Source organism: Cydia fagiglandana, chromosome 2, assembly GCF_963556715.1.
Source record: "Cydia fagiglandana chromosome 2, ilCydFagi1.1, whole genome shotgun sequence".
Classification (NCBI taxonomy): domain Eukaryota; kingdom Metazoa; phylum Arthropoda; class Insecta; order Lepidoptera; family Tortricidae; genus Cydia; species Cydia fagiglandana.
Window position 1 is genome coordinate 23,294,576 of NC_085933.1, and position 26,737 is coordinate 23,321,312.

At 37.6% G+C, this 26,737-nt stretch overlaps 2 protein-coding genes across 2 annotated transcripts in view; one reads left to right on the top strand and one right to left on the bottom strand.

The window, feature by feature from the left end:
* Positions 1–26,737, top strand: part of LOC134678739 (uncharacterized) — a 336,630-nt gene that overhangs the window by 303,673 nt on the left and 6,220 nt on the right. The gene's annotated exons all lie outside the window — the stretch shown is intronic.
* The window catches only part of LOC134678524 (uncharacterized), a 32,616-nt gene that overhangs the window by 4,662 nt on the left and 1,217 nt on the right, over positions 1–26,737 (bottom strand). Inside the window, exons 2-4 of the mRNA XM_063537101.1 lie at positions 7,844–8,404; positions 3,737–3,880; positions 2,672–2,767 (exon numbers count right to left, since the gene is read on the bottom strand). Of these exons, the coding sequence (XP_063393171.1) occupies positions 2,672–2,767; positions 3,737–3,880; positions 7,844–7,990 (387 nt within the window). The 5' untranslated portion in view covers positions 7,991–8,404. The remainder of the gene's footprint in view (positions 1–2,671; positions 2,768–3,736; positions 3,881–7,843; positions 8,405–26,737) is intronic.

The following is a 26,737-nucleotide window of genomic DNA, read 5'->3' on the forward strand; positions in this document are numbered from 1 at the left end:
TGTACCTAAGTATGTTTGGCTTATAAAAATAATCTGCACAAATCAATTGAGAGCGTATTGATTCTTGGAACGTGCACGGTTTTAACGTTAAAACATATACCCACTGCATATTAAATTGGCCACAGGTGCAAAATTGACTCATGCATGCCTTTACCTCCGCTTCACTCTTACTAAGATTTCGTAGAACACAACATTTACATATCGTCACTACTTTGAAAAAACTCGTATCTTCTTCTTTCAATCAAAAGAAAAATGTGGTAACTAATGTATGGGATGCGTACAGAGTTACTGCGTTTTAACTCTGGGTAGCAGTGCGAGATACGAGAATTTTTCAAAGTAGTGACGATATACTTAATACCTACGAATTATAAAGTGTTATTCCATGGAACTTGCTAACTATGTAAACAAAAGTCACTAGTCAATTCATCATTCAGAGACAATTTCAATATGGCGGTTTGTTTACATAGTTAGCAAGTTCCATAGAATGATACTTTAATGAAGAAAGCTTTAATTAAGAAGGGATTTGTGTGTAAATATTCGTCCAGGCTGGCCTGACTGTTCTGTCCCGACACAGATATAGGTACCTATTTGTGAAGAATCACGAACAATATAACTTCCCAAGTAGCACAGATAGCTCTATAACTACTCACTTTTAGTTCTATTTAACGCTCTGTGCGTATTAAGACTCTTATAAGAGCACACTCCTGGTCCTACAGCTGTATAATAGATCTCAGTGATATTTATATAGCTTAGGGCTGATTAAACGCTGCATTACGGCTCTGAAAACTACCATTAATACGCAAAGAGTGATATAAAGGTATATTTGCTACGACTTTATACAGCTTTAAGGGTTATCAAATGCTTTAACCGTTATAAGGTCTGTTTAGTGGATAAAATTACGCCATGTGCTGTATAAGGAGGTAATTGTGGACTTTTATTACGTTGACTTATTAAGGGAGCACAAGTGAACTATTATGAAGCTAATAGACGTATAATGGAACACATGTGGCACATAATACAGCTTGTCGCATAACATGTTTACCGCTAAGCAGCTTTTATTACGCTGACTTTTAAGGGAGTACGAGTGAACTATTATGAAGCCAATAGACGTATAATGGAACATACGTGGCGCATAATACAGCTTATAGCTGAACATGTTTACTGCTAAGCAGCTTTTATTATTCTGACTTTTTAAGGAAGCACGAATGAACTATTATGAAGCCAATAGACGTATAATGGAACACATGGGGCGCATAATACAGCTTATCGCTGAACATGTTTACCGCTAAGCAGCTTTTATTACGCTGACCTTTAAGGGAGCACGAGTGAACTAATATGAAGCCAATAGACGTATAAATGGAACACATGTGGCGCATAATACAGCTTATAGCTGAACATGTTTACCGCTAAGCAGCTTTTATTTCACTGACTTATTATAAGGGAGAACGAGTGAACTATAATGAAACCAATAGAAGTATAATCGAACACATGTGGCGCATAATACGGCTTAGCGCTGAACATGTTTACCGCTAAGCAGCCTATTATACTACCATTGAGACTGTCTGCATAGCGGCTGTTTAAACGTTCACAAGATGCCTTATAACTGTTTAGAGGTTCACTAGTGTATCGAAATAACGACTTGGACTTTATAGTGGTTCACTTAAGTATCTTTATCAGATATATAACAGTCTTATGCTGCATATTAGAATTTTAATGGTTCACGTTGCTTTTTAACATTGATCGCCATTTTATTGTAGATAACCTACAAAATTGAAATTACTTTTCCAACTTTTAAGGGTAACAAAAAGGTTTTGTGCATGAGTTCTTAACCTAAATCATTAGTTTAGTACTTCCTATAACGTTAAATATTATTAACTTTTTGTCTCATAATTCTGTCCAAACCACTGAAATAGTTTTTACACATAGCTTATTTATATCATTAAATTAAATAAATACTGATTATTTTCGTGGCGCACTGAAATTTTCTTAGATAATGTATATATATAATGTCAATAAACTTGCATTCCCAAACATCTTTCTCGCGTAAATATATAAAAGATCATGTACTAACATTCAACTAAACACTTTAACAAAATGACTTATGGCGTCGTTGCGCTTAACGTTTTTACTTCAATATAAATATGTTCACCTCTGCGTTCATCGTCAGTGTCACTATACTAAATAATAGCTGCTTTTTAAGGCAGAGGTGTAAAAGTATGTTATTAATTATCTTTTATTCAGCCCAACGTCAATCTTTCCCGGTATTAGGGTGCACATGTGACATATTAGCTGAATAAAGGGTAACTGGTGGTCTCTTACCCAGTCAATATACACCTCTTATAACTCCTGTTGCCACTTATAATTCCGTTAAATTGCTGCTACAGCGCTCTTAAGTAGCTATGTGAACTTAAGGCTGCCTAATTTGTGCCCATTTAAGAGTAATAAAAGCTGAAAAGACGCTTATACAGCTCTTATGCAGCTTTTTTATTCCAGCTTCAAGCGTATTCTTACTTCATTATGCGGCTGCTATACAGCAAATCTGTGCTACTTGGGTTAATATAACTAGTTATTTAGGTGTCAGGTGTCGCTGCATATTCTTCTTCACTCTTGACTATAGTCATGTGACTAGGCCTAAGTCAATTATTGCCGACGATGGGGCCGAGATACTTACCCAATGACTAATGGACATATAGAAGACTAGAACGCACTCCGGTATGAGCACGAGTATCACGGTGATCAGCCACGAGAGCAGGCACTTGTTGTTTTTCTGAAACAATCATATAAACACGTGAAGCATAACAATAACATAAACATTCATGATTCATATTGTCTTTGGACACATGCCAGTGTCCAAAGACAATACCAATAATCTAGCCGTGTGCGAATTGCGAGGCCCTTTTCTTTCACTGTGCCCGAAGGGGCTTCGCGCGAGGCCCCCTTTGGAACGCGAGGCCGTTAGGCGACGGCCCACTTCGCCCACGTCTAGCTACGCCACTGAATTTATGTCATGGAAACCAAATGTATACATATTTTTGTGTCTCACGATAAAATCTTTTCCAACAACAGTCATTATAGGTTTTGGATAGGCAATAAACATCAAACATCGTAAATTATATAGCATTTTTGGTGCAGCGGAGTGGTGTTAACGGAATTGGTATATATATAAACAATTTCAACCCTAATGATTAAATTTACCATTTCAGTTGGAGTTGGATCGAGTTGGGTATCTATACCAATTCCGTTAACACCACTCCGCTGTATTTAATTTTTAACAAGCAGAAACGTCTGCTAACAGTGCTAACGATGCTACTAAGCTTAGAATAAATTAAAAAGTGGAAAAATTAATGTCTTGGGTGAGACTTGAACTCACGGCCTCTGGATCGATACTCCAGCGCACTAAAAATGCTATAAAATTTACGATGTCTGGTAATAATAAATTATTCTCTAAAGATTGTTATTATATTTTAATTTGGTGGAATGAGACGGATGTTAGGTATCATGATTTGCTGAGATTGTTCATATGCCGGTCGATATAAGTCTAGTGAACCTATAGTAAAAGTTAATTTTATTTTGCATGACTTTTAAGCCTTCAATTTTGAGATATCGCGATATTTTTATTGCCTATGAGCTATGAATGAGCAAGTCTTATTTCAACGTATTCTTGCGCTCTCTATCTCAAGAGTCCACTAACTAAAGTATACTAAATGTAGAGAATAAGGTAAGTAGGTATACTCACAGAGATAAGACCGTGGACCAGTGTGACAGTGGCCGCTATAACGATACAGTAGCACGCCATGAGTAACGCGGAGGCCACTGGGAGGCCGCTTTGGGACTCCACCACCCATACTATCTCGTAGATTAGTGCTATCGCGTACGCTACCTGGAAAAACAGAGTAATTCATGATTTAAATTGAAATATGAATATATTTGAATGTGACTCAGAAAATAGTTATGGCATTTTTTTTAAACTCCGCTCGATTTTAGTGTCTTTGTTTTCTATTTGTCACTATCAATTACCTAGAACGTTTTCATATTGTCCGATCCGATATCGGATTGTGATGATCCTTGGACAAAGGCAGCTGCTAGAAAACTTACCTACTGCTAGAGAACTATTCTGTGATTCCTGTGACCTTCCCCAGGACTCAAACTACCCCCAAACCTAATTTCATCTACCTATGTAAGTACTTCAATCGTATGGAACCGGAGCGGTCGTCCACTTTCGTCTTAAAGTGACATTCCATTTCCAACTGCAGCTGCAATACTGTTCATTTTCTATGGAAATTGACAATGACAGCGACGCGTTTCCATAGTAAAATGAACAGTATTGCAGCTGCAGTTGGAAATGGAATGTCACTTTTAAGCGTGAGGAGGTGATAGAAAATTACTTTCGCATTTAAAACATTAAGTAAACAGGTACCATAAAGAAGTACCACTCAAGCTATATCAGTCGAGCAATATCGTTAAAATGCATGTGCAGACTGCAGATATCATGCTCGCTCGGGCATTCGTTGCGCAGTCTACTGTTTATGGTAAAACATTTGAAAACATTTCTTAATCGCTGTTCAAACATGGGCAATGGGCATATTATAGTGAAATAGTGAAATCAGACCAAATGTTACAATTTGACGCGCGCAACAATGCAATCAAAGATTGACTTGAAGCGATTTATACTTAAGCAGTTTTGTTCCACACAATTGAAAAGTCATAAACATAAAGAAATAATGCTCATATTCTGTCAAAAAACGTATCGTTTAGAATTAATGTTAAATATAACTAAAATATGATTAAAGGTTGACTCACGCTAGACCGGGCCTGGGCAGGGCCGGAGCTTCCAACGCTTCGTTTTCTATGCACCTCGTGATCACCGATCAGCCGTCATAGAAAATTACATGTCGGACGCCTCGAGCTCGGCACGGTCCGGTCTAGCGTGAATCATCCTTAATGCATTTTCTTTGGTGACGTGACCATCAATAAAATATTAATAATGAATTCATCAAATCAAATAACAGTAGGTACAACGAACATCAAACATATTATGTTTAGATTTTTCACCTTACTTACTACACAAGAGTAAGGTGCAAAAGTGTAAACATTTTTGCGTCTCAAGGGATATTTCCCACCGAATATGGACTTCCGCAATTTAGGTAACTTCCGGTAGATTATCGTTTATGCGTGGTTTATGCCACCGGATCTCTACCATTACTCTACAAGTATAGTAGGTAAGTATACCTGGATACCCTTGACTGGTAAAAGTGCATGTTGCTTAATACTTGCCGATTTCATGCACCGCAGATATCAATACTTTGTGTGTCGAGGTGGGCAAAGGTCCTCTCGATGGAGTATTAAAAAAATATGTACCTACTTACTAGAATGAATTTATTTTATACATTAACCGACCGACGACCGGTCTGGCCTAGTGGGTAGTGACCCTGCCTGTGAAGCCGATGGTCCCGGGTTCGAATCCTGGTAAGGGCATTTATTTGTATTATGACGATACAGATATTTGTTCCTGAGTCATGGTTATTTTCTATGTATTTAAGTATTTATATATTATATATATCGTTGTCTGAGTACCCACAACACAAGCCTTCTTGAGCTTACCGTGGGGCTTAGTAAATTTGTGTAAAATAAATGTCCTATAATATTTATTTATTTATTTATTAACCGTGAAGGCTTACCATCTTGTCGAAAAATAGTCCGCACTTAAGGATGGCTCACATTAGACCGGGCCGGAGCTTCCGGAGCATTTCCGGAGCTTTGTTTTCTATGGAAAGCACCACGCGATCACCCATCAGCCGTCATAGAAAATGTCATGTCGGACGCCTCGGTCCGGGCACGGCTCGGTCGAGCGAGAGTCAACCTTTATCCCAACACACCTTAATAAATTAGTTTCAATCTCGGAAGTTAACCTCATTTATTAATTCGAATTTGCTATGCACGCATTTTGGAAGTCATTTAACTGTGGACAGTATCTGTTATTTTATAGTTAACTTATACATACATGCATTTAATATACGGAGTAATTATATATTCGTTGGTATTTGTAATTAAGCCTCTACCTCTATTATAATCCAAGGTCGTAAGAGCCTTTTCGAGGAATTGGTTTACTAATATATATATGTATGCAAATTCATATGTCATTTAATAGGGTACTTTTATACAGTATAATATACATATAGGTATGACACTGCCTAAAAACTTTCACCGAATATACTTTTTTCTACCCTAACCTTCTTTTCTAACCTAACAGTTATTAACAGATTAACTAACTTAATACTTTGCAATTAAGAAACCGTAAATGAGACGTTTACCCTCGTTACGTTCAGAGGGCCTACCGCGAACCACGTTCGACGTGTTGCCTTTTTGTTGTACTTGTACAGTTGTACGTAAGTGTGACAGAGGCAATACGTCGAAGCTACCTCGCGGTAGGCCCACAGCTTCCGAGCAATGGACCGGTTGCCAAAGTTCACTCTCACTGCTGCGCACGCGTCGCAGTTTCGTCACGGTTAGATAACGTGCGATATGGCGACCAGCCGGTTGGGATCTATGGCCTTAGGGCCGATGAGAATCTCGGCTATGGTAGCTCTAGACGGCTACACTTTAACATACCTGTGGCCCTAGTGAAAAAGGGTACAAGTCTCACGCAGCTTAGGAGTAAAAGGGCACAGGTGTTATATACTTGGAACTTATACCCATTTACAACTGCGCTGCCCGAGACTTATACCTTTTTTCACTAGGGACACAGCTGTTAACACAGAATGGTGGGTAACGGCTTTTTGTTAAAATTCAAAGGTGTAATAAACGCGTTCTTTATGTTATGCTGAAGCTTTTGTGTAACCTACTGCCAAAATACGTCAAAGTATAAATCAGGTGAAATGCAAAACAAATTGCAGCAACTGTTTTACTGTTTTTACTGTTTTTGTTTCCTTATAATAATTTGATTAAGTTATATGTAGTTATAATTAGGTGTTTAGGTTATAGTTAGGATAAAGCGAAAAAAAATATATTAATTAACTAGGCACTGCTATAGAGAAATTCACAGAAATAAATCGTTAACATTACGTCTGGGAAATAAATCAGGAAGTAATCACGAAACTTAAGGGCTAAATTAAGACTATTATGAAAGCACGACAGATATTTATAGGAATAGTGTATTGTGGACTTATATGCCCCGAGAGAGCAACGTTAAATGGTCCTCCCATGGTAATGTTTAAACAACTGCCATAGATGAATGGCGTTAAAAAGGAATGTCAGATCAGTAGAGATAGGCTTCATTAACATGTACTCACATCAGAAGTTTCATAACAAATTATACAGTTGAAGTTACGTGAGTCTTTTATGTTAATTTCTGTGACACATATAAGCAGTTCGTGTATAAACTTTGTTATGTTATTTTGCAATATTTACAGTTTTCCCGTGACCGGATATATTATCTTAGTAGCGTTTTTATCGTTTATTACATTGTACCTATACTTAGTTGTAGAGCACAGTAGAAGATTAAGAGCTTAACTTTTCTAGGGGCCTAGTCAAGATGACAATCGTTCGGAAAGAAGCGAAACAAAACTCTATCTGTTTCTATCGCACTAATATGGAAGAGTGATAGAGTTAGAGAGACAGAGAGCGTTTCGTTTTCTGCAAAAACGATTGTCATCTTGGCTAGCTGGCTAGCTTAGCCTAGGCCCCCATAGCTAATGGCCCCTGTACGCAATGGGCCAGCGCCGGCCAGTCCAAGGGACGCAGCCATGCGGTAGAATGAGATAGCAATATCACTGCTTACTGTCAGGCGGCCCACACTTTTAATAAATCATCATAGTTACCAAACCAAGTTAAAAAATATAGTTACCAGCGCGTACGCAGCGATGAAACCCGACGCGGCCGTCACACTGCAGCAGAAGATCTTCCTCACCGCTGGTTTCATCCGCGGCTTCTCCATCTCACTCAGCTCGTTGCTCGTCGACATCTCTGTCTCTTTCCCGCACATCTCAGACATTCATAGGCCTTTACATAGATTCAGATTCCAAACACACCTTGGGGTTGAACCAAGCGCTGTCAAAGATCTTAATCAAGGACTATTGTCTTAAATGCAAGTTATTTATCGGCTTGTAGTCATGTTTTGTGCCAATATTGTTTTGACCCCTAAAGGTGTTAAAAAGCGTGGGTATTTGGTTTCTAAATTCATACGTCCGTCGAAGATCTAATATTGTGTGTGAATTTCTGCATTATTTCTCAGAATGTAAGGCGATCCAATGGTACTTATTAAGTCTACCCTCTAAGAATAGTTTTCGAGAATTAGATCTCATATTCTTCAAGTTTATTTAGTGAAGTCTGACTTCATCCTCTGGAAATGCTACATCTTCTCAATGTTTCTGAGAAAACGGCTTCCTTCATTGCTCTTCATTTAGACCTGTAAAGAAAATAAAGGGACGTAAGTTTTTACAGATCATTTCTGCAAATCAACACGAAAAATATTAATGTAGGTATTTATTTTGGAAAATTAGCTATTTTTAGGGTTCCGTACCCAAAGGGTAAAACGGGACCCTATTACTAAGACTTCGCTGTCCGTCCGTCCGTTCGTCCGTCCGTCTGTCACCAGGCTGTATCTCACGAACCGTGATAGCTAGACAGTTGAAATTTTCACAGATGATGTATTTCTGTTGCCGCTATAACAACAAATACTAAAAACAGAATAAAATAAAGATTTAAGTGGGGCTCCCATACAGCAAACGTGATTTTTGACCAAAGTTAAGCAACGTCGGGCGTGGTCAGTACTTGGATGGGTGACCGTTTTCTTTTTGCATTTTTTCCGTTTTTTTTTGCTTTATGGTACGGAACCCTTCGTGCACGAGTCCGACTCGCACTTGCCCGGTTTTTTGTTTCAGTTAAAGCCCCCTCCACACTCGTGCGCGAATCGCGGCGCGAAGCCGCGAACGCGAGTGTGGCGTCGATGTTCGCAGACAGCGAAATCGACTCCACACTCGCGTTCGCGGCTTCGCCCGCGATTCACGCGCATAGTCTGTAGGGGGCTTAAGAACCATCGCCCACACTGTTAACAGTATACTTATCGGTGGACCTTACGCCTTTTGTAATAAGGTCCACCGATGTATATAGGTACAGTTAGGAGTGTTGCTGCTTGTACACGCTTCGGCGGTAGTACATAAACATCATACATACATACGAGTACTTAGTACCGTAAAATGGGGTGAGTTGGGTGAAATTTGACTTTCAAGCCTCGATAAAATTTTATTTTGACATGTGAAAACTGAATGGTGTATATAATAAGTGGTTCGGACGTTTGTATTTTATTTTGGGTAGTTCCATTTCATAACTTTGACGATAAAGAGGAAAACTCACCTCACCCCGTAGTGCTTCGTATTTGGGGTGAGAGGGTTTTTCATACAAAGGTGATTTTGGAAGATTGTTGGATCGATTTTTTTTTATTATGCCTATTACTATAGCCCCATTTTAAATTGGAATACATTATTCTTGTAGCAGTAGCCTTAAAATCCCTTCTCACCCCCCTCTCAAACCCCATTCATAACCCAACTCTCCCCGCGAAACCTACTCACCCCATTTTACGGTACGTAAGTATCAATCTGAATCGAACAAAAACAACCTAAACGTGTGTAAAACAAATCTTGAACATTGAACATCATGCAATTAAAAGTTGAACTGTTTTAGAAATGAATTTTTATACCTTTTTCGTAATCGTTTTTATAATTTAAGAGTTTTAAGATCCAACCCGACAGGCGCGACGGCATTGTTCTAACCTTTGCCAGGCATATATGCCTATTGAAATTCCTACTGGGAACATTCCTGACCAATAATTATCTATACACAATGGACAAACATCTTAGTTATTTGCATATTAGGTACTAACCGCAGTACGAGTGTGTAGTCTTCCTGTAAAGCGGTTCCCAACCTTTTTTCCTGACATATGATACTTTGCACTGTAGCCATGGGTGGTTTACATTATCAAAAATTTAATCTAAGTAGGTACCTAAGTATTAATTAAATTACTTATGGGATTTGGGTTTCGTTACGTACGGTACGTAACGTACCTATATCCAGAATACTTAAAGCAAAAAATAGGCCAGTATGGTAAACTAAGAAATAGTTAGGATAAATCTATTCTATGTGACCATGACTTGGATTTTACAGTTACAAAAATCTTCACACAGCCATTTTCAGAAGACCTCAGAAATTGACACGCTTAGAAATTGAACTTAAATCGACGTAGTTACGAAATGTGCTTATTATAGCACCAGATGTAAGTACTGTTAAATATTGTAACATCTCTAATACCTACTTCTACCGTTGCGAATATTTCTATCTACCTCTACCCTAACTGTTGCCATTACCGGCCCGTTAATAGCTGGGTATCCGTTGCCACAAAACTTCCTAACTCCATAAATCCATATTATGCAAATATGATCGTTCATCAAAGAGATATTTCAATTTCCTTTGTTGCGTAGTTCGTAATGCGTCAAGCGTGAATCATAAAAGCACACAATAAACAACAAATAATAGACAAGTATGTACCGTAAAACGAGGTGAGTAGGTTTCGCGGGGAGAGTTGGGTTATGAATGGGGAGAGAAGGTTTGAGAGGGGGGGTGAGAAGGGATTTTAAGGTTACTACTACAAAAATAATGTATTCCAATCTAAAATGGGGCTATAGTAATACGCATAATAAAAAAAAATCGATCCAACAATCTTCCAAAATCAGCTTTGTATGAAAAACCCTCTCACCCCAAATACGAGGCACTACGGGGTGAGGTGGGTTTTCCTCTTTATCGTCAAAGTTATGAAATGGAACTACCTAAAATAAAATACAAACTAAAATACAAACGTCCGAACCACTTATTATATACACCATTCAGTTTTCACATGTAAAAATAAAATTTTATCGAGGTTTGAAAGTCAAATTTCACCCAACTCACCCCATTTTACGGTAAGTACACAAAATTACATTTAGGTACCATTTCTTATGTGGGTTATGGCCGTTATATGGTCAAAATTGGCGAAAAACCTTAGTCGTGCTGAGTAGAATTAAGTATAGGTATTCTTTAGTAGAAAAACACACAACTCCGTTGTCTATTAAACTGAATACTTAAGTATTCGCAAAAATTTGGAAATAAGTCAAATAAACTTGTCTGGATGTCTGGACTTTCGAACATTTCACTGAGCAGCTAAATCTGACAATCCAGCGGGAAAACGCAGCAAGCGCCCCAGGCAACTTTAGGTTTTTAATGTTTGCTTGTCATTACCTTGTAACTTTTTTATATGTAAATAATCAAAACTTTCGTAAAAATCGCATTTTCGTTATATTTCGAATCACAAAAATCGGTCTGTTATACCGGTATTCCGGGAATTTCGGGATACCAGTATGCATGCCCTATAGTCGTCTAGGTACCTTAGTTCTTCTGTGAATATCCATTACGATAAAACTTCTGTGTAACATGAACACACTATCATTAGCATAGTCGGCGTCAATAGACTGCCCTATGGGAACCCCTGACAATGCTGAGAACCACAGGTAATTAAGAATAAGGTCGGCATTTCAAGAGGTTCTTTGTACTTCCGTCGTTATTCAATAAATTAATGGGGTATTTGAACTGTCTGACTTGAAGTATTAGCAGATTTGTAACCTTGATATGTATCCTGAGTAAACAGATATTTTAAGGACCACCAAAATCTTAGAACTCCGTATGCGAACCAGGCACATTAGGTATTGTGAGACGTATTACAGTCAACTGTAAAAATATGGGTGCAGACAACTTACTCAAAAATATGTCCCATAGTTCTTAATTCACTGACATAAGAGTTAATGGGACATGGGACATATTTTGGAGATGATTTGTACACATATTTTGAGAGTTGACTTTACACAAATAAAAAATATTAGCTTCGTTTTTATTGGAAAAAAAGTCAATACTTGCTTCGTTGAATAATTATCTCAGCAAACTCACAATAGTCTTTACACTGATACGTACTTTTCCGCAAAATTTCCCGAGAATCATTTATTAAAAGCAACCTGCAGGGGAGAACCTCCGGACATACGAAAGCATTCTTGCCTAAGTTGAAACGGAGACATTCGCTAACGCTCGGTCAAAAATTTACAATTGCTAATGTATAGTGACACAATAATATTAATAAGTAAGTATGTACCATTGTACCTACTTATTAACTATGCGAAACATTAACCTAAACTGTTATAGGATAAGGCCTAATCTTTTCAATCCAAGGGTCATTCTCAAATTATATGACTGCGGTCAGACTCAACTCCGTCAAACTTTTCATACATTTAGTATGGTTTGACGGAGTTTAGACGCAGGCATAAATTTGAAGAATGACTCGCAAGAGGTATCGGTTTCCGAGAGAGACCGTCCAATAGGTGGCGCTGCAATTTTTCCACACAACACAGGTTTTCCTAAGCAACCGTAGAACCTCTTAACTTGCCATCGACTTTGAACATACGTAACAATCGACCTTCGTAAGCTATTGCATATGTACGCTCAAATTAGAAAATGTATGAATGTTTGCTATGATTGTTAATTGCTCAGCGATTTTGTTTTAATCACTACGTTATTACTAGGTCAATGCCACCGTGCTTTATATAAAAGGTACTAAGAAATGTTAGTGTTGCAAACTTAACACCTTTTGTTATTGAAGAGTTAAAGTTAACTCGACCGACAGGTTATAGTTGTTTTCAATCGCGATAAGTGTTCCTGTCACTGGTGTTTGATTTAAAAAGGACAGAACAAAGACAGTATGATAATATTGATAATTTATGCGAATGTAGATATTTATGGTAACCATATGAAAAATGGAATATCCTGATATTCCTGATATTCCTGACAAAAGTTAGGAAATCACCCCAAAAATTCTGACATCTCCTGGAGGGTTATTTCTCCAAACCCCACTGGGTCTGTTATTTAGGCCTCCGTATCATGAAGTTTTTTTTAAATCTGCAAGCTATTATGCTGTAGCTATACTTGGCCCAAAAATTGTAGGTAGCTTCTAGTAGTTAATTAAGGTTTCTAAAGATCCTGACACTCGCAGAGTCCCCGCGCTCAACCCTGACAAAGGACGAAAAATCCTGACATGTCTGGGGGAATCCTGAAGTATGGCCACCCTAGACGCAGAGTACCCGATCGACAATTGTTGAATGCAGATAAGTTGGCGGCAATCAAGTGTCTGCAACTCTGCATATTTACTTTGAATGCTTAGCCATGCTAATTCTATTATAGATTCAAAGCTATTGCTTTTGTAATATGAATGCTATCCTTGACACCTTATTAATTAATAAATACAGACTATTGCCAATACGGCATGCAATACCGGATATATCTCAATACCGGTATTAAAATCCGATATTGGCCCTTTAATACCGCAAATCCAACATTAATATCGATATTAAAGATGACTATTTAAAAATCTTTTTTAAGATGAAATCAGTCAAATAGTCAATAGTAGTTTTTAATAAAATATTATATTTAGTAACATAGGTATTCATACATTTCATAATTTATTGTCATAATTATAATCTAAGCCTCTAAGGTATAATCATAATCTAAGCCTCCTTACCAAAAACTGCCTTCTAATAATCCAATTCATAAGTTTTACAATTTATATCGTAATATTATCATTTTATTATAAAATGAAACGAATAAATTCCGGAATTCCGATATCCATGAACGCATGCCAAAACAAATAAAACCCAAACTCAAATGCCTATATTTTTTTTGCATATCCGTGTTTAATGTTTTATCATCAATTATTTACCAACAAAACCATACCAATCCTATAACATTATGTTCCGGCCGTATGGTGGACGGAGTTATCCGCATGTCAGGTCAAGCGTCACTTTTTAACACCGCGCGATTAAAAGAGATGGACAGACATTATCACGTTTGTAAGCCCGACCATCATAACTGTATTAGTTTGTTATTGAATGTGTGTAATTAATATTGAAGACACGTATTTGGTGACTCATCCGGACTTAATGAAGCCTTTTTTAGTCACGATGTGATTTATCTATTGTGATACGTTTTTTTATGCTCTTAGGCCAACAATGCACAACTAAAAAACTGGCCAAGTGCGAGTCGAACTCGCGTTCCAAGGGTTCCGTACATTAAGTCCGACTCACGCTTGACTGCACATTTCTAATAGGTTTTCCTGTCATCTATACTATAGATAGTTTACCTATAGATTCTATAGGTAAAGAACTATTTTGTGTAATTTTTTTTTCAAAATTTTAGACCCAGTAGTTTCGGAAATAAAGGGGGAATGGTAATTTTTTGGCTATTTTCTTAAATAACTGCTAAGTGCTAACCTATGTATTTTAAAATTATAAAAAAAATATATTTAAAATTCTCAAAACGAGTTCTTTTATTTGATATATACAGGGTGATTCATGAGACGTGAGCAGGACTAATCCTGCACACTCAGTAACTGATAATTGATCGATCACCGTCGTATTTAGGTGAAACAACCACACTTTTTCCTATTTTTTAACTTTTTGGTGGGGGCAAATTTAATTCTCTACAATCATGGTCACCCTACAAGACCTAATGAATAAACTTAAAACCTCTTTAACCGTAATGACAGCATTTTGATTACGAAGAAAATAAACTGTCAAACTTGAGTGAGATACGAGTTTTCAAAAGTAACCAGACCGTGATGACAATGATGACATTCAATTTGACACAGAATATCGGTAGTTTAGTATTCTAATTCTAGGGTAACCATGCATGTCGTAAATAAATTAATAACTTTTTTTTTCAATAAGACTAGAAAATTTACGTTAACCTCACTGATACTGATACGAAACAGTTGCTTATAATTTACGAAATGCGCAGTGTTAGTCCTGCTCACGTCTCCTGAATCACCCTGTATAACACGATATAGTTTAAAAAACTTAATTCTTTAACTTTCTCATTTACCGTTTAAAAGTAGCCCCCATGTTTAAAATTCATTTATTTACGTTAAATGTCCATCTTTGGGTCACTAATTTACATATGTGTACAAATTTCAACTCCATTAGTCCACAGTTTCCTAGAAAATAGGCTATGACGGACGGACAGACATCCCTTTTGAGGTACGGAACCCTAATAAAGTGATTAAATACTAAAGCGCAGTTACCTGTCAAAGATCTCAAACATAAATGCAAGAAGCGAAACGATGCACTGCAAAGTGCAATCAGTTCGCATAACCACAAGAAACTAATAACAATGCTGCATTATTTAACGTGAACATCCTTCCGTGTGTGCGCAACAGTTTTTACGGGCTGATAAAAATTTACTGCACTGTTAACGCTTATACGTTTATTGACCGAGCGAAAGAGAAAGTCTCATATAAGCTTAGGCAGATATTTTCTCGTAGGTCAGGATCTTCTAGTCCACAGTTGCAGGTCGACTAAATACATATTAGATTGTTTATGGAGACTATGGAGTAGCTAACTAAAAACTCGTCCTAGCCCATGTCAGTATACCTACTCGTATGTAAATCCCTCAAAATTTATTTTATGTTCATTTTATCAATGTTTCAAAATTACCTAAAAATTTTTATTTTATTTTGTTTCTTGACTTAGAACCTACTCTGAAGTCCTACCTTACTGACCTTATTGTGGGCCAAAAAAGTTTCTATCTCAATGTTAAAGTGTTCCCACGCGGACTACAGTGTACAATGACTTGCCTTGCATTTAAATTGCCTCCTTCCTTATTAGTTAGTTAGGTATTAGTTACCCGCACCATCAAGGGTTTCTTAAAACATCATTATGTCAACAAAAACCTACCTACTTATACATAATTATATTTTACGATCCTTAGGGTTGTCAAATCATCGTCGTCGTAGCAAATAAATAATAATATTTATTTAAATAAATAAAGGCAGAATAAATTAAAGTAGCCTATTTTATCTAATATTAAAAAAATGTTTATTGTGGCATACCTCATAAAAAGCAGGGGTACCTACCTGTAACTTATTTCTTTGAAAAAGTTTCCTATTACCAATATTTGTAAATATGTATATTTTGTCAACACGGCACTTTAACCACAATGGAAACTTAATCCGACATAATAAATCTAGCTTTAGCGCTTTATTCTAGATTTACTGAGTAAGCATGTAAATCAAATAGGTACATAATATATCTTAAGTAGATCTCGTAAATTAGGTCAAATCTCTTGAAGGCTGTGAATGTCTCAGGTCTCTACTCGGTGTAGAGGTACTTGTTAGCCTGGGCACGTTTTAATCTAGGTAGAACTAGAAATCTCGTACGGATAAAATATTTTACTATAATAGGTATGTTAATTAATATTATCTTAATTTAATTACGTTCTTATCTCATGACCATGACTCTTTAAATTTTTAAAATTAAGCTTACTGTCAGATATCTTTGCATGTTTCATAGAATTATTGCTGATGGTGACTGTAATTTACATATTATCACCAGCAATAACTGATTTGTAAGGTTGTAACTGTATAAAGCTATCATGTGAGATTGGAATTAGAATATGTAAATGTATCAGTCACTAAAATAGAAATAAGATACGTCAAAACTTTTCGTCTTTTTCTTCTTATAATACTTACGGGATGAATTTTGCTGACGATATCGTCACTTCACATTCAGGTAGGTAAGACTAACTCACTCGCAAGTTAGTGTAATTCCAAAATTACCACCACACCATAATTCAAAGCCCACAATCAACTCGTCATTGGTTGCCAAGATAACTGACCGCGGTACTCGCCATTACCACAACAACGGTAGTTTCTCGCCTTTTCATACCGTATCGGCCCGATTGCCATCTCGATGGCCTGTTGGTTATGGAATCGGTGTTGAAAATGATCATGTAGATACCTAGCTAAGTACAATGCTACGCTAAAAGTGTTTTCTACATGTTCGTCTTTGTTTGCTATTTATTACTACTTAATATTATCTTAATGTCCCAGAAACTGAAACAATGTGATTGACCGGCGAAGTATTTAGCAGATGGCGCCAGTAATAGCTTGCTCCGTCAATCCCCAGAATTGTATGAAAGTTTTGTTTTTTTTATAAATGGAATTGTATGCACTGGATGCCAGCCATTTCAGCCAAATCTTATAGAAAAAGGGGTAAGCTATGATGGCGCCATCATGCAAACCTTTGTCAGTTGCCAACCGCATTGTTCTGTCCCTAATCTACCCTAACAGCAAACAAAGCACTATCAAGAAAGATACGTGCACCGCAACAAAGTACGGCGAGGTGAATGAACATGATAAGGACTTTCCCTGTCCCTGCTGAAAGCGACACAGATCGATCTGACAAGCGTCTATACGTGCCTGCTTTGCGGAAGAATTTACTCGCAGTTCACTCTGTCGCTGATGTACTCGGTGTAGAACCTACTTGTTAGTCTGGGGACGTTTTAATCTAGGTAGAAATCTTAACCTAACGGGTGAAATATTATCCTAATTGGATACCTATTAGCTATGTTAATTAATAATATCTTGCACAAGTGTGTAAAAATAAATGATACGCTTTCATCTCATCTGCTTCGCTTTAGAGTCACATGAAACTAATAGCCGCCGCCATACAATTGACTCGACGACTCATTTTAAAACGACTTTCTGATACATTGACATGAAATGTGACATGAACATTTTAAACGTCTTAACATACATGCAATTATGACGTACGAATAACACTTGCACTGCGTGGGCTATCAAAATCACTGCAAACTTTTCTTGGTCTAGAAATTACAATATTTATATTTCTTTGAAAATGCGTGTTGGTGTAATTGCGTATGGCGAGTTCGTGTGACTCTTATGTAGTCAGGTAGGTATATATGTACTAAAGTAGTTAGTGCGCATCAATGTTATGGACCGTTTGTAAATTATACGAGTTCAACAGCAACACTTAACTGCCCATCGGTGGACCTTATGCCTTTGTAATAACGTTTACCGATGGACAATTAACAGTGCGGACGATGGTACCTAAGTCATTAGATACCTACACACCTAACAGCAATAAAGATTCTACTTAGCAAACAACAGGGAAACTGCAACGCAACATTAATAACTGTAATAACTATAATAAGCACCTATAGCTAGACTATAGGATGATTGGGTAAGATTAACAATGGTTACGCAGTATTAACGCGGCTACTGTTATGTGCTATTACTGCTCACTAATTGCTAGCCATACTTAGTAAAAAGTTAATAATGGAAATGAGATGTGGGCTTAGTTTAACTGTAAACAAAACTTAATAAGTAGGTGGTAAAACGGAAGTAAGCGAAGATAATGTTTGCATAGTTGATTACGCCACAAACCATTTAAAAAATATATTAAAAATTATAAGCTTAGCTAACTATATATGTATACCCACGCTAGCCAGATAGAAATGGTTTGGGGCGGACTTCAGCGAACAATTTTTCAGAATGGGCGAAATGATTAGGTTGCTAATAGTTCCGTACTGAAAATGGATTATTGACTGAGAGCATGGTATAATAATATACTCCGCCTGCTGGTATCTCTTCCCGTATTTTCTAGGCTGACACAAGCCTACTTCATCATGCGACAGCGCTATATGATAATATGCGATAGCGCTATATATAGCGGCCATGTTATTGTGACGTAGGCTTGTGTCACTCTGGGAAGAGAAGACCATGTTTTATTAGACTATGACTGAGAGGATAGATCTACAATTACTGGTATCTTTATGTCAACACAATAACCTACATAAACCACAGGCAGGCAACGCTTAGTCCTATATATGGAACACCACGCGTTGCAAGCGTCTATTCATACAGTTAGACCAAGAAAAGTCTGCAGAGATTTTGACAGCACACGCAGTGCAGGTGTAACGCTACGTCTTACGTAGGCGAACAACGCGCGAACGCGGCGCGGCGCGGCGCGGCGAAAGCGGCCGCCGCCGCGCCGCGCCGCGCCGCGCCGCCTGACATTCGCGTGCAAATCGCGCCGCACCGCGTTCGCAACGAGATCGCTTACGTAGGACACTTCTATGGGCATCAAAGGATTGATTTCGCCGCGCCGCTCCGCGCCGCGTTCGCGCGTTGTTCGCCTACGTAAGACGTAGCGTTATTCTTGGTTCGTGGTAAGGTCGTTGGCCATATTTAATTTTGTCGCGTCGCTCGCATTATCGCAGCGAGCAAGACAGCTTGTCCTGTCATGCCTTCTTCTTTCCATTCGTTCCCCATTTTGCGACCTTTATCCGTAGTGAATCGTCACGGCCAACCGGCGAACTTTTGCCCTTGCTTTGTCAACAGGTGGGATGCTCCCAGTCAATAGAAATTACATTGTTAGTTCGAGTTAAAGTGGGTGGTAAGTAACTGGTAAGTGATTAAAGATGCTTAAGCCGGATGGTGGGCGATTTAAATTTAATGTAAGTACTTAGAAGGCTTTTAATTCTCATATATTATGTTCCTTTCCACCTTTAAGACTTTGTCATATTTTGTCACACTTTTATTTTTAGTGTTCCGTACAAAACTTTGTTCACGGAACACTTATGGGATCACTTTGGTCCTGCAAATCAGTTATGATTCACTCAGTATATTTTTTTTTTTTTTTTATTCTGAAATCTTGTTTATTTATAACCATAAACATAATACTTACATTGGATACAATATTAAAACTATATTTGTATTGTAATATTTAAATTTGAACCGCTTCTTGGTGCCTAATTCAGTTGAAATTTGGTGTAATAAATATGCTAATAGGAGCTGGAGCTGATCTGATGATGATGCAGTCGGAAGGTACGGAACTTCTCGGTGGAAAAACCCAAACACATCGAGTTAAGGCTTACTGGAAAGGTCTCGAGAAGTACCTGATAGACATGCAAATAAAAAGAAGTACAGCCAGCAATAAAAGCATGTGTCACAAAAAAGTGACAGTTACAATTTTAGTTGCCTAATTAATTGTAATTCTACAAGAATTGTAACAAAGCAGGCATATAGCTGTATGTGATTTAGTGCGCAAATTAATTTACGTGAATAGTAAAAAATAAACTTTAAATCGAAGCCTGTCGGTCACAGTGGCGCCCGCATATGCCGTAAAGTAACTTTATGACTCGTATCGTATGCTAATCTTCAGTCGGTATTTATACAAGTGGCATTTTGTTCGGCGCTCCACTGACCCCGTATACTAACGAATTATTGCATGGATTATAACACTTTTACAAGCTCGTATATTGGCGATTCGCATTCTTGAAATAGCTACTTTAAGATCGACAAAATAAGGTTCAAATTTCAAGGAATCGTGGAAGAGATGCGATCATGTGAAAGTGAATTTTAATAGAACGTAGAAATTGCGTATTTTCTTGAGCGATATTAAAATACTTTATTGTTGTACCTAAGCGTAAATTGATCAATCGTAATTAAGTTGTTAATTAAAACGTGTCTTAGGTAAAACCTGTATAAACTACGGCGCGATTCGGGAAATGAATTAGAGATTCACTATATATGAATAGTGAAATAGTAAAGATATGTGACGTTCCACGGCGAAAGGTACCTTATGGCGGTTGGCGCTTACGATTATTAACGCCGCTCCAATATTATTGCAGCCGCATATCTTTACTATTTCATATCTAGTGAATCTCTAATTCATTTCCCGAATCGCGCCGCTACATATTTCGTGTTTATGGACCTGTTATTCAGCCAACCTGTGTTGTCTTTTTAAAATTCATATCATAACCTCAGTTCATATTTGTCTCTAAACCAATAAAAGGACTGGATTCCCATCACGTTGTTCCAATGAACCTGCTCACGTAGTCTCTGAGGAAGTGGCCCTAACTGTACAACGTACGTTGAGCTAATATGGACCTTAGTTGGTTTTAATTAGGTCGATAATCCAGGCCACTGTACAGGACCTGGGTTTGGGGCACTGGTGCGACACTGCCCACTCTGCCAGTATTACTTAGATGAAACATTAAAATTCTTTGGAAAAGTTATGTGTTGGTTTTTATAACACAAAGCACTGGGTTTTCACTTTCCACAAATTAACAATAAAAAAAAAATGTCAGCCTATAAATGTCCCACTGCTGGGCACAGGCCTCCTCTCATGCGCGAGAGGCCTTGGGCTATAGTCCCCACGCTAGCCCAATGCGGATTGGGAACTTCACATACACCTTTGAATTACATATTAACAACTGATTATTAGGTACTAAATTCTAAAGGAAAAAATCACGTAGGGTACCTACTTTAAACCTATTGCAAAAGGCATGATGAATAAACCTCATAAAATAGACACATTGAACAAGCTCACGAAATCGAGCTTTAACTTACTCTAGTTATTCAAATTGTATAACCTGGTGGCGTGTGAAGCAGGTTAAAATAATAATGCTTTGCGCAAGCGCCGTGAATGCGCTCAACTTTGCGACCGGTTGACCCTCTAACACTCTCCTACAGTCCGTCTAAACTCTGCCGGGGTGCGAAACTCCTGACTTCGGCCAAACTCGGCTCCACTCGGCTCAGCGTTGCTCCGAGCAATTATTAGGGTTGGCACCACATGACTTACATGAATTTTGACAACCCTAAATAGTCGAAAGTGATAGTGCCATATCGTCGGCCTAAGTCGCAAACCTCGTAACTCCATTTAATAGTTATTTGTTTTACAAGGGGGCAAAGTTGTTGTTTAACCTCTCGTGCTAATATTGATACCCGAGCAAGCGAAAGATTCCGAAATTGAACCACGAGCGTAGCGAGTGGTTCGAAAAAGGAATCTTGAGCGTTGCGAGGGTTTCAAAGCACGAGGGTTAAACAAAAATTGCCCCCGAGTGAAACACAAAATTTTTCACCACGCCAACCCGAAGCAAATATCAAATGTAAAATATCAAACAAAATCAAACCAAATCAAATCCAACTGAATATTATTAAATATTTATCATTCAAAATCATCATTTAAAAGTCAATTCTAACAGCAAACATAAGAGAAAAACTCAAAATTTGCATTTGATTACTTTGCCTCACATGTGAATAAAATGCAACTTTGCTATCAGTTTTTGAAGTGCAAAGTAAGCCTTTCCGAGCTGGTGTGGTGAAAAATCATAATCCTAACCCTAGGTAGATTATTAAAGTAAATAACATAAAAACGCATCAACAAATCATTATCATTCAACCTTAGGAACTAATAATTTGCTTACGAAACACCGCATTGTGAAACGCGTAACCTACGAATATGTAAATATTGAGTATACTACTATAAATGCCTAAAATGTACGTGTATAGTGAAATAGCGGATACGCGCGTTGTTGTAGCGTGCGTCATAGTCAAGAACATAATATTTTATATATATGTAGTTTGTTTTTTATTACTTTTTTAGTTAATCACATAGCGTAATAAAAAAAAGTCCGTACCGTAAAATGGGGTGAGTTGGGTGAAATTTGACTTTCAAACCTCGATAAAATTTTATTTTTACATGTGAAAACTGAATGGTGTGTATAATAAGTGGTTCGGACGTTTGTATTTTATTTTGGGTAGTTCCATTGCATAACTTTGACGATAAAGAGGAAAACCCACCTCACCCCTTAGTGCCTCGTATTTGGGGTGAGAGGGTTTTTCATACAAAGGTGATTTTGGAAGATTGTTGGATCGATTTTTTATTATTACGCGTATTACTATAGCCCCATTTTAAATTGGAATACATTATTCTTGTAGCAGTAGCCTTAAAATCCCTTCTCACCCCCCTCTCAAACCTTCTCTCCCCATTCATAACCCAACTCTCCCCGCGAAACCTACTCACCCCGTTTTACGGTAATATTTTTTCACTTCTTTTAAGTACAGACCTACTAATGATTCCTTACAACTTATTTGAAAATTTGACGTGCAGTTTAATAATCAAAAATACATACATATTAACTCACTTTTATAAAATCGCAAATTTATTTTATTAGGTACCTTTATTTACCGACGTTAAAATACCTAGCTAACAGAAGAGTATACTATTAACAAATTAAATTAAAAAAAAAACCTCAGCGCAACTAACAAGAGAGAAACGGATGAACCCATTTTGATAAAACGTCTAAGAACCCCTGCTAGAAAACTAGCATCAATGGATCGGCAACAATCGGAAATCGGAAGTGGTAATAAGCGAGATTGTATTTAAAGGGTTAATTGTACTTGTAATACAAATTGCTGTATATGTTGCCAATACAATTTAAAATGTTAATGCACATGAAACGGAAATAATTACTGTAAATAAGTAACTATGTATAATTTACAACATATAATACTCGTATTTATGCAATACCTACGAAATATCGTCAGCATTCTTACAAATGAATAAGATTGTGTAAACTGACTTTGTTGTTAATGAGAAATAATATAAATAGTACATTACTACAGAGGCCGGGACGAAAGGGGTTGCCGGCCGAAGACATATAGACGGCCGAGCGAAGCGAGGCCGGATAGGTCTGAGCGCGGGCAACCCCATTTCCCGCCGAGGTATGTATAGTGCTTTTCTCAAACATGCAATGAAATAAATAAAATAAAAAATCCACGAAACCCAAGTTTTATTTATAGAAAAAACTAAACGTAAACTACACCCAAAATATAACCAACACGTACCTATATCATTATCACGCGTATGTTTTACACGAGCCGTGTAGTTTTACTACCCGTATATTTTCATGTATCTTTGATTTTTTCGCCTTGTATCCGTCTGACTGTCGTTTTCGTCACATAAATTTACATAGTCTTTCATGTTGATATCATGTTTCACATACATCGTTGCTTTATGTATGGAGTAAATAAGTATAATTTCCACACTGTTGACGAATTTGTAGTTACATTCATTTAAAATATGCCACAAAACTGTTTCTAATAAACTGTAAGCCATTTTTCTTAGTTTCTCAAATAATAAAATTGCCATAAGCAACCATATACATACTTCGTCTTTGACTTGGCGGCAGAGGCAGCATGTTATTTAAAATCAATTCTGCTTACGCTGCCAATTCCAACACCTACGATTACAATTAATATTAATTTCATTATTTCGTCGGAACTCATATTAAAGTCAAAAAATCAACATCGCACCATAAATCCAATAAAACAGAATGAATATTTTTCAACTTTACCTCCATAACAATTTAAAAAATATAACTACGCGTGTTTGAGTAGATCTTTTTACCGCTAACGTTTAGATGAAATATTTTAAATGTTTTTATTTGTGTAGTTAAATTTATAATTTAAAATTATAGAATGTATTATTTATTAAGTTCATGTTGATTTTATACAAATAAAACTGCAAATTATAGCAAACATTGTTTTTTGTTGTTTTTTTTATAGGCGTAGTGGCAGAGTGTCATTACGAACCATAAAGCAAATACTGCCTCTAGTTTTTTTAATGGATGAATGCCACGATGCTGTGTCACAAATATCTGTGAAATGAAAATTAAAAAAGAGGACTTTGCCGGCCTAGGCCTGCAAGATGTGTATGAAATTCCATTAACGACCTTTTGTCCTAGCCGCACCTGAAACGTCATAGGTACTTCGCAGCCTATTATAAGGAACATAACATCAATATTTCATTGCATGTTTGAGAAAATATATTTTTTTCAATCATAGTTTACAAAATAATTATTAGGTATAAGTACCTAGTAACCAGAATATTATTTAAACAGTTGTTAAATAAAATGAAGGTAAAAAAGCCACAAATTTAACCTAACAAATCAGAAAGAAACAAAGCCAATAGAAGTCTTAGGGCCCCCCCACATCTGGCGTCTTTCGAGCGTCGGCGTCTGTCGGCGTCGGTCCAGCGCTATGGAAAATGACGTCGCTGCGCAGTTGCGTCGACGCTGCGTCGACGTTGCGTCGACGTCGGCCATAGAATTGTAGACGCCGACGCTCGAAAGACGCCAGATGTGGGGGGGCCCTTATTGTTAAGAGTGGCCAATTACTGTGTAGTGGTCAATAACTATAGCAGTCACCTTACATGTAATAATACTAATAATTGCATTCACAGAAATCCGTAAATACATCGAACATATTAGGCATCTTCCCACTCGGAAAATATTTATTCCCACTCGGCGCGCGTTGAACTCTTTTCAACTGAGGTCCTACCGCGAGTCACTTGGTTCGTTCGTTCATCTATTTGCCTCTCTATCGCTCGAACACGCAAGAGTAACAGAGAAGTAGATATTAGATAACGAAAATTTCGCAGTAGAACCTCTGGTAATAGGAGCAAACAATCAATATTTGAACAAGTGGCGTCTTGCGTTCCATGTCTTCGAGCAACACCGGCTTCCGACACGTCGGAAGGGAGGGGCCCAAGCGATATCTCACCGTACAAATCTTTCTGCTATTTTTCGCGGGGGGAAGGTGCACACAGTCGCACTTCTCACACACTTACATACAAAATCCAATCAGAGGCCCTACCGCGAATCACGTTCGACGTGTTGCCTCTCTATGGCACTTGTAAATTCATACGTAAGTGTGACAGGGAGGCAACACGTCGAACGTGGTTCGCGGTAGGCCCTCTGTAATGACGACACAAATACATAAAAAATGACACACGTCAAAGACAAATCTTGCAAATCTCGATCTCTTTTTGTGTACGGACGAGTGACTAGTGTCACAACACGCACACTAACACATTTTCGTTGAAGTATGTCATTGTATTCTGAGAGATGAGAAGTCGGATTTGTCGCTCGACCGATCCGCAATTTGTACTGAGCGAGCAAAATCGATAAATCCAACAATTACTTGAGACTAAAATATAATAATTGTATTTAAATGTAATTAAACGTATGATATGTAAAAAAAAATATTACATGTGAAATGTAACACTTTCTTTTTGTAAATTTGATGTCCCCGACCTCTTTTTATAACAAAAAACCGAGCAAACAGGCATTTTTGAGCAGCAACGTTCACGCGCGCGTCTGGACTCGGTCTAGTGAAAAATCCAAGTGCAACTAGTTTTATTACCCGCGGTAGATTAGATTGACGCGCGAATCTTGTACCTCGGCAGAGGGGAAATAGTGCGAATGCCGCCTCCCTTCCGTGTTGCTCGAAGTTCCATGTCGATGAAAGTCTACAACAACTTACCTAGTCATATAGTAGCTGAAGAGAAATATACCACTTTTGTTGCAAAACTAAAAAAAATATTTAATATACAGTGGAAACTGGATAAGTGGAACCTGGGTTAGTGGAAAACCTCTTTAAGTGGACCCAAGTGGTCGGTTCCAGTCCCTTGGCAACAAATTACCTCTATAAGTGGAATTTCGGGACCTCTATAAGCGGAATCCGTTTTTTCGAAAATTTCTTATTTTTACCTCTGTAACTGGAAGCAGCCGTCTCCAAAACCTCTATGAGTGGAATAGCTCGGCGTTATAAAATTTGTATTTTTAATAAACAGTCACAAGGAGGGTAGTTTGTTTCGTTAGCATCTTATGGTTCGTGTTTTAACTACTTACGTATTTTGTATGAATGAGATCACACATCGTTCAGTTTGGTTCTTTTAGCCGTGGTGCGGTGCCGTGCTGTTAGATAAGCAATGCCTAAGCGCAAAATCAAGTGTTTATCTCTTCGGGATAAATTAAAAATTATAACAGACTATGAAAGTGAGAAGTCACGTGAAGATATCAGTGTCCAGTCTAGTGTGACTCAGGTCAACAAACCTAAATGAAGGATTTTTTCATTAAAGCACAATCGGTACATTGATTTATTTAACCATACGGTTTCTCTTGCATAAATAAATATTAGGAGTGATTTTGTTTTTGAAATTTTGTAAATTGTATACGAGTACTGTGG